The sequence below is a fragment of the Eurypyga helias genome, unplaced genomic scaffold, assembly GCF_000690775.1.
Source record: "Eurypyga helias isolate BGI_N326 unplaced genomic scaffold, ASM69077v1 scaffold27926, whole genome shotgun sequence".
NCBI classification, from domain to species: Eukaryota; Metazoa; Chordata; class Aves; order Eurypygiformes; family Eurypygidae; genus Eurypyga; species Eurypyga helias.
In genome coordinates, this window is record NW_010255202.1 from 1 (window position 1) to 16,561 (window position 16,561).

Here is a 16,561-nt window from a genome sequence, read left to right on the forward strand (position 1 = left end):
CTCCACCCAGCCTGTACCTGTGCTCAGGACTGCCTATTCCCTTCCTCTTATCGAGACAAAGCAGAACACACTGTGAATGCAAGATGTCTTAAGTGCTGAAGCCTAGCCATCAAGATTTCTAGCTGTATCCCCCCAAAAAACTCTGGCAAATTTTAAAATATTGAATCGCTGCAATACCCCAACCCAAGATCACTAAAATTTGCCCTGTTAATTGCCACTGCTTATAAAGTAAATCTGTTATGGATTCTTTCCATTCTCACCTGTTCTTTGGACTTCGCTCTCCTTGGCACAGTGTGGTCACCCAGACGGTAAGGTTCGGCCTTCCGTGCACGACTGTTGGGTCCTCAGCCTTTTTGGTGGTGCTGACTGCCTCTGCACGCCGACCGCACGGGGCCACCCATGTTCAGAGCTTCCCCTCACATCGTAGCTCTGTCCTAAGGTAATTCTGAGAGAGAAGATAACCCCTCCAACAGAAGCCTCTTACTATATGTACCCTAATGATTCATTTTCCATGTACACAGGTTATTAAGGCTTTCGTCATTTCTTACAGCTGCTCACTTTTGTTTTGGGCGCTTGGGACGTATCACAGAGCAATAGTGCCATACCGTAGGTATGTGCCTTTGGCACTGTTAGAGAAGGGTAGTGACACAGGCAGAATTCCTGCCTACTTTTGACGAAGGAAAGTCTGCACATGTAGGCATGCATGCACACACACTGGATACAACCTGGGAGAAAAGACTCCTATCTGGAAAGACATTTCTTTTGTCACATTTACAGGGAAAGAAAAAAAATGGAAGCAAATTATTTTTCCCTTTGACTAAAGAAAAAAAGGTGTTATTCCTTAGTTTATCTATCTGCAATAATTAATTCAAGGGCTTTCATGTGTGGGCTTTTTGGCATGTCTGCAATACATGGGGAAGGAAAGATTCAGTGTGTATTCAAAAGGACAATCAATCTTGAAACGCCTTATTATGCATTTCAAGGAGCAAGCCTTCAATTTGAGGGGCTTGGCAGGGTTGGTCTTGCTCAGTTTTAAAAGTTAATTTTGGTGCTAATAAGTAAATGTCATTTTTATGGCTGTTTATACTTCTATCTATCTCACACACGAGATAGACAAACAGAAATAGTGTTTATTTACTGCCGGCACTGTCCTGAGGGATGCAAGGGGCACTGCTATCCACCACAGAGCACAGCAGTCGCGGCAGAGGCGTGTGGCTCTGCGACAGGGCACCGGGCAGCATGGGATCGGCTCCTGTGGCAAACGTCTTTGCCAGGGTTTGCTGGACTTGCTCATCCATGCCCAGGCAGGATCGTGTCCCAGAGGGGAAGAAGCAAGATGCGGCTGCCCCTGCAGGGAAGCTGTGCACACAGAGGTGGAGGGACCCTGCCTGGACATGGGCTCATCCCCCCTGGCAGAGGAAAGGTTAATTGGCAGAAGAAGCCTGGGAGCTGCAATCTCAGCAGGACAAGGGCTTATTGTTACCTCTCATTTTAAAATATTGCCCGATTGTTTGGGAACTTTATTTCTTCGGTGATTCAGTGGGAGTGGGAAAGATGCCGTGACCCGCTGAATGGCTTATCCATCACGCCTACTGGTCTCGTTGTCTGGAAAGGGCAGGGACTGCCGAACCTCTGCTGCTGGCCCCGCTTGCATTTTCGCTGCTCGGCCCCTCAGCATCCAGGTGTGACCCAGCACCGTGGTACTGCCTGGGAGAGAGGAACAAGACCACAGCATCAGCTCCTGTCCATGTAGTGGGCATGCACGCGCTTGCTAGGACCATCCCTGGGATGAGGTTTTTCCTGCGTTAGAAGCCGGCTGGTCACCGCAGCGGGTCTGGGGACAGGGCACGCTGAGCGGAAAGAGCAGTTGGTGGGGACCAGCTCGAGCCCTTGCAGAAAGGCCACATCTCTGCCTGCCCTGGTGAGAAGGACGATTCATCCATTGCATCCTTCAGCAGCGAAATACTTCCAACTTCAATACTTCCCGCTCCTTCCAACACCCTTTTCTCCCATCTTCTTCTAGACCTTGCTGGCATATCAGCCCTAAAACATGCTGTGGCCCACGGACAAAACCAAACACGCAGCCATCCCTGGAAGGTAAATTTTGGCTGAGCTGAATCTGAAGCAATGACGAGCAACAAATGCCATGTATTAGCTGCACTGGGGAAAAATCAAGCAGAGGTTTCCCAGTTACCCTTGCTGCTTATGCTGCAGCACAAGATGCAGTAACTCCTCTCTGCTGGGGGTTTGGAAAGCTGTGCACCTCGCCAAAGTCAGCTCAGGCCCTAGACTGCATGTAAATCAGTTACAGGTACTTGAATTAAGAGAATTAATTAATAAGATCTTCCCATCCCCTGGAGATTCAGACCACAGTGAGGGAGGTAGGGTACAGGCCAACATGAAACACGATTAATCCTGCATCTGTCTCACGTGTGACGGGCTGCTGGGAGCTATTCTTCGTGCTCATACCAGGGTAATCGCTGGGACAGAACAGACTTTATTCTCTCTGTTTGCAGGGAACGGCTCATGCAAGACATTAAATTTCCTGATGCCATCACTAAATCCCAGGATCCTCCTCATGAGTTATTCAGCACCTGCCACTCCAGTCTTGCACACCTGTTTTATCATCCTCACATCCACCTCTGTCTTTAAGAGATGAATATTTATTATCTTCCTTGCAACAGTAGAATCAAACCCTCTGTTACTTTACTAATGCAGTTCCTTTCTTGAAGATAAGCATATCTATCTCCCAAAAAAGATTAACTTCTGTGTTTCATTCCAGAATATTTCAGGAGTAAATGACATCCTCACCACATCAGTAAGGGAAGCAACATTCAACATCTTAAGCTGGGGTGCGGGCCTCTGGATAAACCCTACACCAAACAACACCTGATGCTGTGCTCCTGGCTCGCGTTAGGGTTATGGGTTAACTTGGGACATTTGCTGTTTTTAGATTGTTATTATTTTTTTACTGTTCAGGGTGTGCTAGAAGAATATAGGGTGCATTACAGACCTGGCTGGGAGATGGGAGCCTGTGTCAGCGGGCTTCAGAAGCTGTGACACTATAAAGAAGGCTGATGGAAATGGGCCTTCACTGACATTTTCAAGAGCCTGGAAAATGCCTTTTTAATGTTCTAATGTGTCAGCAAGAGAACTACTAGCCCGTTAACAAATGGGGAGCACCTACACATTCTCATCTGACCATGCAGTGATTTTTTTCTTTTCCAGTACACAGAATAAGAGGATGTTCCTACAGCATCTTGGGTGCTCCGATAGGCCATTAGAAAGACAAGGTGATCTCAGCAGTGCTAAGGTACTAATTTCCATCAGGAACTTGGCCAAACAAGTTATAGGCATGTCTTCCTTCTCCTCACAGCATGCGAAGTTGAGCAACCTGGTCTAGTGCAAAGTGTCCCTGCCCATGGCAGGGGGGTTGGAACTAGATGGTCTTTAAGGTCCCTTCCAACCCAAACCATTCTGTGATTCTATGAAGTGCAGCCTCAGCCCCATCCAGCAACGCTGGGGCCCAATGGAGCCACCTTAGGGCTCCTGGACCTGGCACGGGGACAGCACGGCTTGCACACCCTGGGGATGCTGACAGCAGCAGGAACCGCTCCCGGGCCCCAGGATGACTTTCCTAGAAAGCAGCCCCACCTGGCAGCACGGGCGAGTAGCCATTGAGTGCCGGGGATGACTCCCACGGGGAAAAGCCGCCGTTTTCAACCCTCACTGAGGAATTAGCACGCTGGGCAGACGGTGCAAAGCCACTCAAACCGCCTCCTCTGGAGCGTCCCTCCAGCAAGACACCATGCTCAATCATCTACCCGATCCCCTGCTTGGGGGAGGCTCAGTTTTAAAAGGCCCTGCAGTGCTGTTGTACTAGTATCCCACTCAGTCCCTGCAAAGCTCAGCACTGAGGGTCTATCAAGCCTCCTCAAAACAGGAGAAGCAAGCTATTCCCTCCCTCTACCTCCTGCCTGCTTGACGGGCTTGCTCCTCATTGTATAAGCCCTGGGAAAGCACACAGTGGAAAGCCCTAGAAAACGGCCGGCAGCGATTCTCTGCCAGCGAGGGCGTGCTGCCTGTCCTGGGGCAGACAGGACACCTTGCAGGGCGGCGAGCACAGGTCAGTGCTCAGCTCCAGGCTGACCCCAGCCCTGCTGCCAGCTGCGTTTAATTTCTATGCTCTGCATGAACAAAGCTATTAAATCCACAAGACTTCCTTTTTTTTTTTTCCAGGCAGGGTGATCTGCATGAAGACTTGCCAGTCACTTTGCTAATTAGCTTAATTCATATACCTGTCTTCTTAGAAGCCCATCACTGAGAAGCCTCCTGAAGTCTGGGAATTTAAGTGTGATTCGGGTTTGATTAAAACCAACCCAAACCAATGAAGGCAATTGCTGCTTGCTTCCCTTTTCCTTTTTCCCCACGAGCCCAGTTTTGATTCATGGCTGCAGCCAGTCCTTTGTATGCCACAAAAGATGGGGGCTTGTACTGCTTTTTTCCATCAAAATCAGCTTGTCAGAAATATATTTGGGTTAAAATACTGCAACTCATTCTGCATGAGTTACTGTTGATGGAGTGGTTACATGTACCTTTTTATTCCAGTCAGCTATATGGGCAGGCAGGGTGGTTTTCCTCAGCTGATGCACCTTTTGGTGATAGGGGTTCTGGGCCAGCATTTCTGATCGGGGGAGGGTATCCAGACTGCTGCAATTTGGCTTCTTCTCTCGGGGAGGGGGGGAAAAGCCACGTAATTTCTAATAGAAAGTGAAAAATTAAAAAAAAAACCCTCACTTTTTCTTTCAGTTACAACTTTCTGTGGCACTTTAAATCTTAGAACTCCAAAGAAGCCCTGAAACAATAATTCTTTACAGAAGGGGAACTGTGACCCACAGCAGTCCAAAAGCCACCTGAGCAGCAAGTTTCAGCCGCTTTAGTTCCTCGGTTTCCCTTCCCAAATCAACAATCCAGCTACCTTCACATGTTTTGTGTGCAAGTTCATTTTCCTTCCGCGGCATTTTCCAACAGAAGGTTGTTCCATCACCCCTTTCCAGTCCAGCTCAGCATCACACCAGTGCTCCTCACCCTGTGCTGCTTCCTGAAGCGGATTCAAGGCGATGAAAACGCAGTGATGCAGCATACCCGTGTCAGCAGGGCACTTCCACAAGGCATAATAGCCATGGTTAAAAATAATAGCAGTATAAATCTAAAATAAGGCCTCAGAAAGGCTGTTTTGTCTTGCGCCATACTTTCTGGTCCCTCCTGTCTCCCGCACGCAGCACAGCAATTTGGTGTCGGCTGCTCCTAAGTCGTCATCCTCACGACATCTTTGTGTCTCAGCATGGCTGCAGGTATGAGCTGTTTTTGATGGCGACGTTCGTGTTGCCCCAACCTCCCCTCCCCACGTCCCTCCCGTGCAGCCCCACTAACCTGCCAGCCTCCGTCAGGATGCTCCCAGCTCCGATTTTCTCCAATCCCCACTCATCTCGATGCTGCCCACTGGAGCATCCGACACTGCTCAGCTGTAAACCTGCCGTTCTCAGCCAGGCTTTCTGGGGAAACAGACCCAAGGCACTCGCACCCTGCGTGTGTGTTTGTGTGAGTACAACCACCCAGGAGCCGGAGGCTCGGGAATGGGGAGCTCTTACAGGTTTTATGAAGATCATCGTGAAGGTCTCGGTAAAGGTCCTCACTGAAGGAAAAGCTTGGGGTGAAAATAACCTTATTGGGCGCTGGAGAAGCCATCCACAAGCCAGCCCATTTCAATGTCCCCCCACCTCAGTTTTCAGTGGACCTCGAGCCGTACTGGGAACGAGAGACCCATGCGTGAGATGGATGTTTCCGTGAAAGCCGGCTTGGCTGGGCTGCCCTTCCGTTATTTGTGATCGGTGAATTGGAGGATAGGCAGGCACAAGGTATCACTGCACCCACCCTGGGCTGGGGACACAAAGGGGGAACCCAAGGATTTGAGAAAGGTCAGAGGCTGACAGAGGGCACCGTGAGTCAAGCGACATGTGCAAAGGGACCGGCGCGGGTGAAAAAAACAGCCAAAATAATCCTCCTGGCGCTCTTTAAATATCATAATCCTGGCAGAGAAACCTTTCACATGTTTCCCAGCTCCCAGGTTTTCGGATCCAGCAGGCTTCTGCTGCTTGGAGGGGAAGGGGGAAGCTGTGCCCTGGGAAAACCGTGTGGATGAGCCATTTTCCTCTGGGAAAGATACAAGCAGTCAGCAGCTCTGCGCAACGTACCACGTCCTCGGTGTCCTCATTTTAAGCATTTATGGAAAACTTTTTTTTTGAAGCCTGGCAGATTCCTGCATTAATTTTCCTGACTTCTTCAAAAACTACCCTGATACAACAAATTCCCTGTTAACTGGCAGGGAATGAAATCCCGCAGGCTCAGCCTCCCACCTGCGCCTAGCCTGCTGGTGGGACAGCAAAGAGCTCCGGGGTGCCTTCGCCCCTCGGGGGAGGTGGGTGGGAAGGGGGATAGTAAATCTGAGGCATTTCAAGAGAAACGGAGAGAATACAGACACAGCTTTCAAAAAAAAAAGCTGTCTCTTATTAAACAAAAGACAACCAGCCTCTTTCCCCCTCACAACAACGCGAAAGAGTCCCAAGACATCATCAGTTTAGGCTGAACACCATGTTGCCTACAAGATTAGAATTAGACTCACGATGTTTCATCAGGGGAGAGTTTAACTGCAGTGCTCAATCAGGCTGCAAAATCCTCTAATGACAATTGAAATAAAGTCATTCAAGACACATCCTTAAGTGTCACAAGAACGAAAAGCCTGCCCTTGGCTGCATCCCTTGGAAAATTATATTAGGTGTCTCTTTTCCCTCCCACCCTCTAACATGCACTGCCGTCTTACGGCCATAACCTCCCTGGGCTGAAACTCAAGGCCAGCATCCTGCTTGGAACAGGCAGCACTGTTTCTCCCCGGCTTTGTGACTGTCCTGTAAGTAACATCTGACAGGAAATGGTCTATAAACACGAGGTAGATTGGATGAGAGAGGGTTTGGGTGAGCCTCCCAATATGAGGCAGCTTGTCTGGCTCTTCCAAGACAATATAAAACCACGACAGCTACTGTTCTCCGCACAGCACCTCCAGTGAGGAGGTAAAGCTGAGAAATTCTCTGTTGAAAAAACACATCAGCTCAGGAAACTCTTCTACTTCCAACAGCAACCCCTCCACTTGGAGAAGGATGGCTAACAAAGGTTTCCTTTGCCCTACACATGTCCCTGCACGCAAAGCATCACCAGACCAGCTCTGCTCTTCAGAGACCTTCGATGTCTCCCAGATAGAAGTGAAAATAAAATGTAAATCTATGCTACTAAATGAGTTTGAAACTGTCTGCAGTTCTTTTTAACCTTGCCCTCACCTGCAGGATGGCGCTCCCTGAATCAGCACTTTGAAATCACCTTGTTATAAAAATTCATGGCTCTTCCAACATCCATTTTACACCATGTCCTGCCCTAACCAACTTGTGCTTTTGATAGCACTCTCCCCTCAAGTTTCAGGCTGATTTCATGCAGAAACAGTTCCCGTTTCAATCCTTTTATCTCTGTGCAAGTCCCAAAGGTGTGTGAAGCAGCTGGAGTGACGCTGAATAATCAGGTGGGATCTCATTCAGTCTCCTGAAGTAACCGGCGGTACCCAATCCAATTACACATCAGACGGAAAAGTCATTACTTGCATCGCCCCCAAGCATGCAGTGAAAACTCAGTAACAGGGAAAATTGCCTTTCTGCTCACACAGGCCCTGATCCAGCCAGGTCCACAAGCACTCACCTAAATTTAGGTGCTTGTTTATCAAGCTGAAATCAAGCCTCTCTTGCTCTGCACTAATCAGGGAACTTGTGTAAGCCTTGCTGGTGTTTAATATTAAAGTACAATTATCATCTAGGGAGAACTGAGCGAGTCTCATCCTGATTTAGCAAGCTCTGGGGAAAGCAGTGACAGCTCAGCCAGCAGTAAGTGACAAAAACTCTGTCCTACGAATGTCTTCCAGAGTTTGCCGGGATTTTACCCTCAGCAGCATGCAGAGAAACTGTCTGAAGGGAAATCCTTTCCACTTCCAGCTCCTTCATGCTGCTATAAGGGGAAGAGCTCTTACGACAGATGCTTAGTATTCCAGGCTTGCTTCTGACAGCTAAGATGTCCCAAGGTCAGCAAGAGCTAGATTTAAGGGCTAGATTTTATAATTTTTTTTAAACTTTCAAGAAGAAGGAAGCAAGAAGGGGGTAAAATCTCACATCCATCTTACTACGCTCCTTAGATGAACGACTTTCACATGACAGTGAAGGTGACGGCATTTACTTGTCAGTGCAGCAGCAGCAACAGAAGAGAGAAAGGCAGGGGGGACATGGCAGTACAAGAGTGTTCTACCCCCAACATCTGCCATTGCTGGTTATTGCTCCACTGCAGAGCTGGACACATCAGAGCCACCTCTGATCACTGCAGTCACAGAATCACAGAATGGTTTGGGTTGGAGGAGACCTTAAAGATCATCCATTTCCAACCCCCCTGCCATGGGCAGGGACACCTTCCACTAGACCAGGTTGCTCCAAGCCTCATCCAGCCTGGCCTTGAACACTTCCAGGGATGGGGCATCCACAGCTTCTCTGGGCAACCTGTTCCAGTGCTTCACCACCCTCTTCGGAAAGAATTTCTTCATGAAATTCCAATGCAATAGCAGTCCAATGCAGTGACAACCAAGAAGCAGGCTGGTGTTCAGGGGCGCTTCATACCCAAGTCCCTCTCCCTTGTCTTCCCCTGACAGGAGAGGGTTTCGTTTCTCCTCCCTGTCCCTCTTTAAGAGCTGTTCAGTGGCCAGAGCCTGTGCGGTCACAGCTGGTGGGCTACAGGGCTGCCGCGGCCACGTAGGGCTCCCTTGCCGGCTGCCAGAGAATTCAGGGATTTGTTCTGAGCAGCGTACCCCACCGGATTTCCATACGGGCCTTCACATTCTGTATGCACATGACACGCCTTCATTACTGGGGACAACTAACAGGAGAGAAACGTCGGTAACAAGCACCCTGGGCAAGCAAAACGCAGCCCTGGGTAGGGTATGAAGACGCGAGGGGATTTTGCAAATAATCAGGATTTTGCAGGGTCATTTTGCAACCCAAAAGACAGTCACCATCCGCCTGTCTTTCTGCGAGAGAACGTTATTCTTCCCTGGAAGTTGTAAGGTTTAATAAAAGGGTTCTCCTTACTGAAAAAGGAATCGCCTCTGAGAGCGGTAATGAAAGCCCGGAGAGTGCAAGCTCTTTCTCTGACACAGAGCCTGCTTTTGTGCAGGAGTACTTGGCATTGCTGTTCCTCTCCTTGTCTTTACAAGCAGGGCAAGCAGTTGACTTAAGAAGATATGTATTTTTCTTGATTCAAGTTTTCTGGTAAAAGAATACATTCACTTTCAAAGGCAAAGTCGTTTCAAAAAGAGGAGCTAAAATTAGACCGATTATTATTTTTTTCTTTTGTTCTCTCTCCCCTTTATGGCTTTTACAAGCAATTACCCACTTAATGTTTTGAAATTATACAAGAAACTTCAATAGCAAATTTTTTTCCTGTTGCAGCTCCTTGAATGTGAATGCTTAAAAGCTTTTCCGGAACACACAACAGCATGAGCAAATGAATTTGCCATTTTCATTCTCATTTTCTTTTAAATGAATGGGAAGCAGCGGGATACTTGTTCATCATTAAAGGGTTTGTTTTTTTTTTTAATAATTTCATAATGCTGAAGTGAGCCTGTATGAAAGCTCTGGAAACTGAAGGCAGGATCCTTGTTTGCACCACGGCCCTTGGCGTTGCTCTGCGAGTGCTTTTAAAAGAACTGCCTGGGCTATTAGGCCAACGCATCTCTCAAGCCTTTTCTTTCTTATGGCAGGGTGGGGGAACACGTAGGGGGAGAGATTTAGCATGCCTGCTCACGTGACCATCCCACACGTGGCATAACCCATACAAAGAGCTGGGCCACGCGAGGGGATGGGGCTCCCGCGAGGCAGGGCTGCCGGAGGGGGTGAGCTAGAGCCACGCAGCAGCCGCAGCACCCAGCTGCCCCAGACTTGGAACCCCCGTCAGGCTGTGCCTGCCCTGTGCAGCCCCAGGGTAGGAGAGAGGAGGCAGTCCAGCCCAGCCCGCTTGTGGGAGGCCCAGGGGGTGTAAGGAGAGAGCCAGCCGCCAGTGTTTCACGCCCAAGAGCCCCATGCCGCCCAAGAAGACTCAACGTGCCTCCATGTAATGCCAATGGGCGTGAGGTGCTGGTAGAAACAGAGGGCTGGTTTGTCAGCTCTCCTCTCCCCACCTCCCCTGGGCCCTCGCTGAGCAATTTGGGGCACTCACCTTAGTGGGGGAGGCAAGGCTAACCTTTCCCTCCTGCTCAAGTTGTCCCCTGGGGGAGGGTTTTTGCGTGCTCCTTTCTGAATGTCACGCAGATGTCTCCCTGCTCTGATCATGACGTCAGACTGCGGCTGAGCAGGCGGTGTTTGGCTCTTACCACTCAGGAGTGAAAGGTGTTTCTTTTGGCAACGTGCAAAACCCATCTGAAGCACCAGCTCTGCATTCTATAAATAAAAAGCAAAGGTTACGCACAGCCGAGTCACTCAGCTGGGTCAGGGAGATTAATAAAACAACTCAGACTCTCTGTGCTGCTCCGAGTCTTCACAAAGAGAAGTGGCAGCATCGGTGTCTTGTAAAGAAACGTGTTCCTATCTCCATCCCTCACGCGCAGGACCCCTCCAAATTCCCCTGTGGCAGGTAGTGCCTTTGCTTCCACTGATTTCTGACCCCTGACTACCTTTGCTATAGTCTGACAAGGCTTTGGAGAATAAAACACCTCCAATTCCCACATCTCACATTGCACATCCCTGTTCTCACTCAGACTGAATCTTCTCTCAGGCCACAGTCCACTGTAACTTCCTACTGCAGCATTTAACTTGGAGTCGCTTTTTTCCTTGCTCTACCATACATTACCACCTAAACCAACTTACGTCTCCAGTCAGATCAAGGCATTCGTAAAACACTGCAAGCACAGCTTCAGGAAGGCACCTTCCTTGGGACCCTCATGCTTGAATTCATACAATGTCCTCATCATCCTCCTTTCTGTTGCACTTGCAAGGACGTCATTTCTCTCCTCAGCTGGTGTGAGGTCAGTCGGGATTGTCAGGGCTGGCTGGATGGATCAAAGGTCGCCTCAGCTGAGGTCTTCTGTGTCTGCCTACACTGGAAGTACCCTCTGGGTCTCTCACTAGCCAAGCTCTGATGGAACCTCTTCACGGTCTTTTCCAGCTGGGTTGGTAGGAGAGGAACTCACACAGACCAACATCTCTCTTCAGCCTGTGCAGTGGGAGGGAAAGGGCTGGCGGGTTCCTCTAGACCTAGATCCAGCAGTTTTGAAGCAAGAGAGGCCAAACTTAGTGAAATATCTAGAAGAACATGAAGAGAAGGAAGAGAATCCATCTCACAAATCCCCAACTTCCCCGGCACCAAACTGCTGTGACCAGAAAGACTCACCATGCAGAAAATGGAAATACAGGAACACAGTTACTCCAGCAAATATGCAAGAGTAGCAGCCTTGAATTACATCATCATGCTGTGATTTCAAATTTCTCAAAGGGCCCTTGCTATAGGAAGGCTCATGCACCCTGGCACTGGAGATCTCTGAACGCATCTCATCCCTGTCACTACAAACAAACGAACAAGTAAATGAAATCGGATGCAGATAAGAAAGGTTCCCCCTTTCCCTCTCATATTTGTATCAAACACTTCAAAATTGCTAAGAACTGTAGAGAATAAAAGACCACTTCAGAAGAAAAACCAAGTTCCAAGAATCATCACAACTCAGATTTTTATTCAACAGCGAAGTTGAAGGGAAATTTTTTTTTTTTTTTTTTCCTTCCGGGGAGCCCCTTCAGGGAGAATGTTCCAAATGGAAATTAAGTAAAAATATCGTCCCCCAAAAGTACTCACAATGAAATTAGTTTTCATTAAATATATTTGTTTGGCAAAATAAAATTAAAAAAATTAGAACCCGTACAAAAAGAAAAAAACATCCCTTGCGAATTCCTAACACCATAGCAATGACAACAACACAAACCTGGATGTTTGGCAGTCGTGATTAATTTGTGGAAATAACTGTTGAACTTTGGACCAAGAAAATAAAAATAACTCTGAAGAGCAACAAGCCAATTTTAGAGGCAACTGAGGCTTAGGGAACGCTACGGGGACGGGACGCACTAGTGGCTTCGTACACAGTTTTTGCGGGTGGTCTGCCAGTGTGGGGCTATCTTAGAGCCATAAGGAAAAGAAGTTAAAAGCTGTTGCAGCATCGCAGCGTATGGTACAGCAAAAACCTGCAGACTTTCTGCCCTGGGAGCCAATCAGTTGGGTGAAGGCCGGTGGCAAGAGTCAAGATGACAATGGCAAGAGTAATGACAGTGACGAGTGGTGCAAGCACTGGGAAGCAGTTAACGACTTTTGTCATCGCGCTGGATTCGGTTGTGAGCAGACTCTGGGGAGTGCCTGGGGAAATCTTCTGCTTACAGCGGCTGCTTCCGCTCCCCACCTCCCTCCTCCTTCCAGTTAAAGCCTCTGCCCTGCCAAGTGGGTGTCACAGGCAATGCAGTTTGGTAACATCGTCCTTTAGTTACGAATGTCTATTCCAGTATTAAAAACGTAAAAAAGGTCCTCGGGAGGGTGCTTCTCAGTGGCAGTTCTTTGCCTTAAGCAAGGCCGATGGCCTGCAATTACAAGTTAATTAAAGCAATGTGGATTTGGATGAGCAATTGGGAAGATGTGAATGGGGAAGGAAGGGATGCAGGGAACAGGAAGGAATGCAAGTGTTTCTACACCCCTCCCCAAAGCCAAAATCCAAGGTGCACAAGTGGCTTTTTTTTCCCCTCGTGCTCTTCCTTTTTTTTTTTTTTTTTAAATATCTCTCCAGTTATAGTATTTCCAGTTTTGAAGCGAGTTTCAGTGGCAGCCTCAGTTACAGTCATAAACAAAGTCGTAGTTGCTGGGCTCCTTTGGGATAGGTGGGGGAGCATCAGGGATCTGTATGTTTTCCAAGTCAAGGAGGCGTAGCTTTATCTCCATGCTGAGCAGCGTGTCTAAGTCATTCCGCGTTAGATCACTCAACATATCCTTCCCAAGGAGGGCATTCAGCCCATCGGTCCATACACAATACTGCACAGGAAAAAGATAAAAACTGTTATTAATAGACTTTCCATACACAAACCGCTTGCCCGGCCTGGTCCTCCACAGTTGTTGATCCAATGGGGACTTAAGCCTAAAGTGAGATTGATTCATTTTATCCACTCATGTCATGAACAAGGCACGTTCCACTGAGCGGCTTGGAAAATGGAAAAATAACTTTCTAAAAACGGGAAGAAATCACAGTATGTAGTTGTTCGACAATTAGCTACCTCCTCCTCAGCTCCTTGTTGAATGTTCTTCAACAGTTATGGGAGAAAGAACAATACCTAACCTAGGGCAATGAGCCTCTGGAGATACCTCCCCCTCCGCCTCCCTTTCTCTTTCCCCAGTACTTACAGTAGAAGCCTGATTATCTTACACCAAACTCTTAATTCCCAGACAGCTGACTTAGGTGAACTGAATCCCACCCAAAATCTTTCTCGACTCTTTGTACAAGAAATCCTGTACCAACTACCTAGTTTTATTGTGGTTTGCTTTCCTACAGATTAAGTGGTATCAACTGACCTACACAAAGAGAGGCTCTTACTTTCCCATGCCTACCGTGCCACTATTTTATATGAAATAACATTTTGTGAAAACTGCAGAATGAGTCAATTCTGTGTCCTTCATGAAAACTGAATGCCAAGCTACCTGGTCTAATTCTGCACGCTGCAAATGCTGAACTGGCCTCTAAAACCTCTTCCTTACTGTTAGCTTTTTCTTAATAGAAGATTCCATGTTTCCCAACAGCTGACAGCTTGGGATAAACATGGGGTGAATAACCATTTTAAATAGGCAACAAACCCAAGGGAGATTGGTATTCTAGAACCAACTTCTATAGAATAAGTCACTTTAATTTCTTACTACAAGCCGTTTATTCAACTATGAACAGAAGCACTCAAATGCTATCATCTAAAAATAAAGATTTCCATCATGAACTTGTGTCCTAGTTTGCAGGAGAAAATTAAATCAACCATAACTGCATTTTTATCTTACAAATACTTTTGCTCGATTTCATGCCAAAAAATGGAATTTAAATTTAGCTGACCATTTGCTACATGATACCGCCAAGTTTAAAGATAGCCATGGCTGACTTCATCCCACAGCAGAAATGAGGATTATATTTAAAGGGAGAGAAAGAAACCCCCCTCCTGGGGTATGTCTTCATCCTGAAAAAGGCCATAGTTTTAAAATAGGTTGGTTAACACATTTCAGCATCCGCAGAGAAATCCAACCCTTTTAAATCAGTAACAAAACAGTAGCACAGCTAGGATTTTGATTTCACCCAGGGTGTCGGTAAGCCAAGCTGCAGCTTTAAGATGAGATTAGCTATAGAGAAGAGATTTTAGGGTTCAGGCTGCCCTGCTAACAAGTACTACATAAACAACTTAGCCTGCTTGTTCTAGGCTCTCAAAGCGTGTCGCTGGAGGCTTTTAAAGCATGCAAGTTTTGTGGAGTGTACACAGAATATCAGGAAAAGAAAGATGCTATTCTAAAATAGTAATTATTTTTGAACAGACCATCATTTTTTTTATGATCGACTTGAAATCTTTCTTTGGGCAAATTTTCCCAGCATTCACTATGAGGAAAGGAACAGAAAGCCAAAAGGTTCTACTCAGGTTATAGAAGTGCAGAGCATCCATTCAACAGATGCAGCCCCTGACGTAAATCGTCCATCACTGCTCGGTGAGTAGGGCCAGTGCTTTCTAAGGAGGAATCCCAGCAAGCCAGAAAGGAGAGCCACAGTTCTCTCCTCTTCCACATATAACTCATTCAGGGTCCACAGAAACCAAATTCTGGCCACAATTCAGATGAGTGCAATGGCCTGGAAAAGGGACTTCCTCTCTAATCTCTGCATTGGCAAGTGGATCTAATTGAACTCCTGTACATTCTGAGCAGAGAGAAATCCTAATGAGATGGTGGAAAAACAGAGGCATTCATTCAGAAGCTTTTTTCTTTTTAATATGCAAAACAGACTAAGAGCCACTGAAAAATTAATTTACTACAGATTCATTTTCATAAAACTCCAATGAAACCTAATTATAGCCTCCCTCATCAGTTTCCCTGTCAAAAATCAAGGATAAGATTAATCCACCTTTTTGCTATGTAGTTGAAACTAGCTATTAGTATTTAAATGAAAAACAAAGACGATGGAGTGATCTCTCAGTGCTGAATCCTCTGGCTAGCAGTAACCTCCAACAGATGGCTAAGGGTATTGCCAAACTAAAGTGTGCAAGAATGATCTGAACGATATTGGTTCAGTAAGGAGATTCTATTCAAGAAATACCTTGGGAGTCCAGTCAGTGGAACCAGAAAACCAGAAAGGTTGTGAGAGCCTCATCCATCTGGGTGCAGCCCCTAGCAACCTGGTCTGAGTTCACTGCTGACCTGATTTGAGCAGGAGGTCACACTGGGGACACCCCCAAGGTCCCTTACAATCTGAATTATACTACGGCCCTAGTTCAATTTTTGTTTTTAGGACCTACTCAATCCCCACATTCTAACCTCATTCTACAGTCACTAGGACTGCAGAAGTACTTAAAAAAACCTCCTTGTAAGTCTGACCTGAAATTGCCACACGCTAACATCATTTCTGGTGCTTCACACAAAGCTTCCCCAATCTTGAGATCTCACCCTGCAAATCTCCCAAGTTGACAACGCTACTAAACTAGCACTTCTATCGACAGGCACCCCAGTTATTTTGATGAAGAGTCATGGGCTCTGTAACATGCTACTTGCCTTTCCTTGTGGGGGCTTCCTCTTAGCACTTCTACTTTTTACTTTATTCCAACTCACTCTTCTGCAGGCCATGGGCAAGTACAGGGGAAGTGAGATGCCCTTTTGACAACATTCAGTAGGGAACTGCCAAGCAGAGGCAGAGACTGCTGCCTCTGGCCAATTTTTTTGAACACACTAATTTTGTTTCAAAGAAGCTGCACAAGATCAAAAAGAGAAACAAAGCTAAAAAGTGTGTTGACACAATCAGGAGCAGTTGGGTTAGTGCATCTTACAGCACTACTGCCTGTCAGCAGGGTGTAGTAGCAGTTTTTGAACATTTAGACCATTAAAATCATAGAATCATAGAATAGTTTGGGTTGGAAGGCACCTTACAGATCATCCAGTTCCAACCCCCCTGCCATGGGCAGGGACACCTTCCACTAGACCAGGTTGCTCAAAGCCTCATCCAGCCTGGCCTTGGACACTTCCAGGGATGGGGCATCCACAACTTCTCTGGGAAACCTGTTCCAGTGCCTCCCCACCCTCCCCGTGAAGAACTACCTCCTTCTTCCTGATATCTAATCTAAACCTCCCTGATTTCAATTTAAACCCATTACCCCTTGTCCTGTCACTACAGGTC

At 47.1% G+C, this 16,561-nt stretch overlaps 1 protein-coding gene across 1 annotated transcript in view; it reads right to left on the reverse strand.

Annotated features, from left to right (window-relative positions):
• Positions 1-11,840: 11,840 nt before the first annotated feature.
• Positions 11,841-16,561, reverse strand: part of LOC104510873 (engulfment and cell motility protein 1-like) — an 11,534-nt gene continuing 6,813 nt past the window's right edge. The window contains exon 3 of the mRNA XM_010153261.1: positions 11,841-13,194. Coding sequence (XP_010151563.1) covers positions 12,994-13,194 — 201 coding nt within the window. The 3' untranslated portion in view covers positions 11,841-12,993. The remainder of the gene's footprint in view (positions 13,195-16,561) is intronic.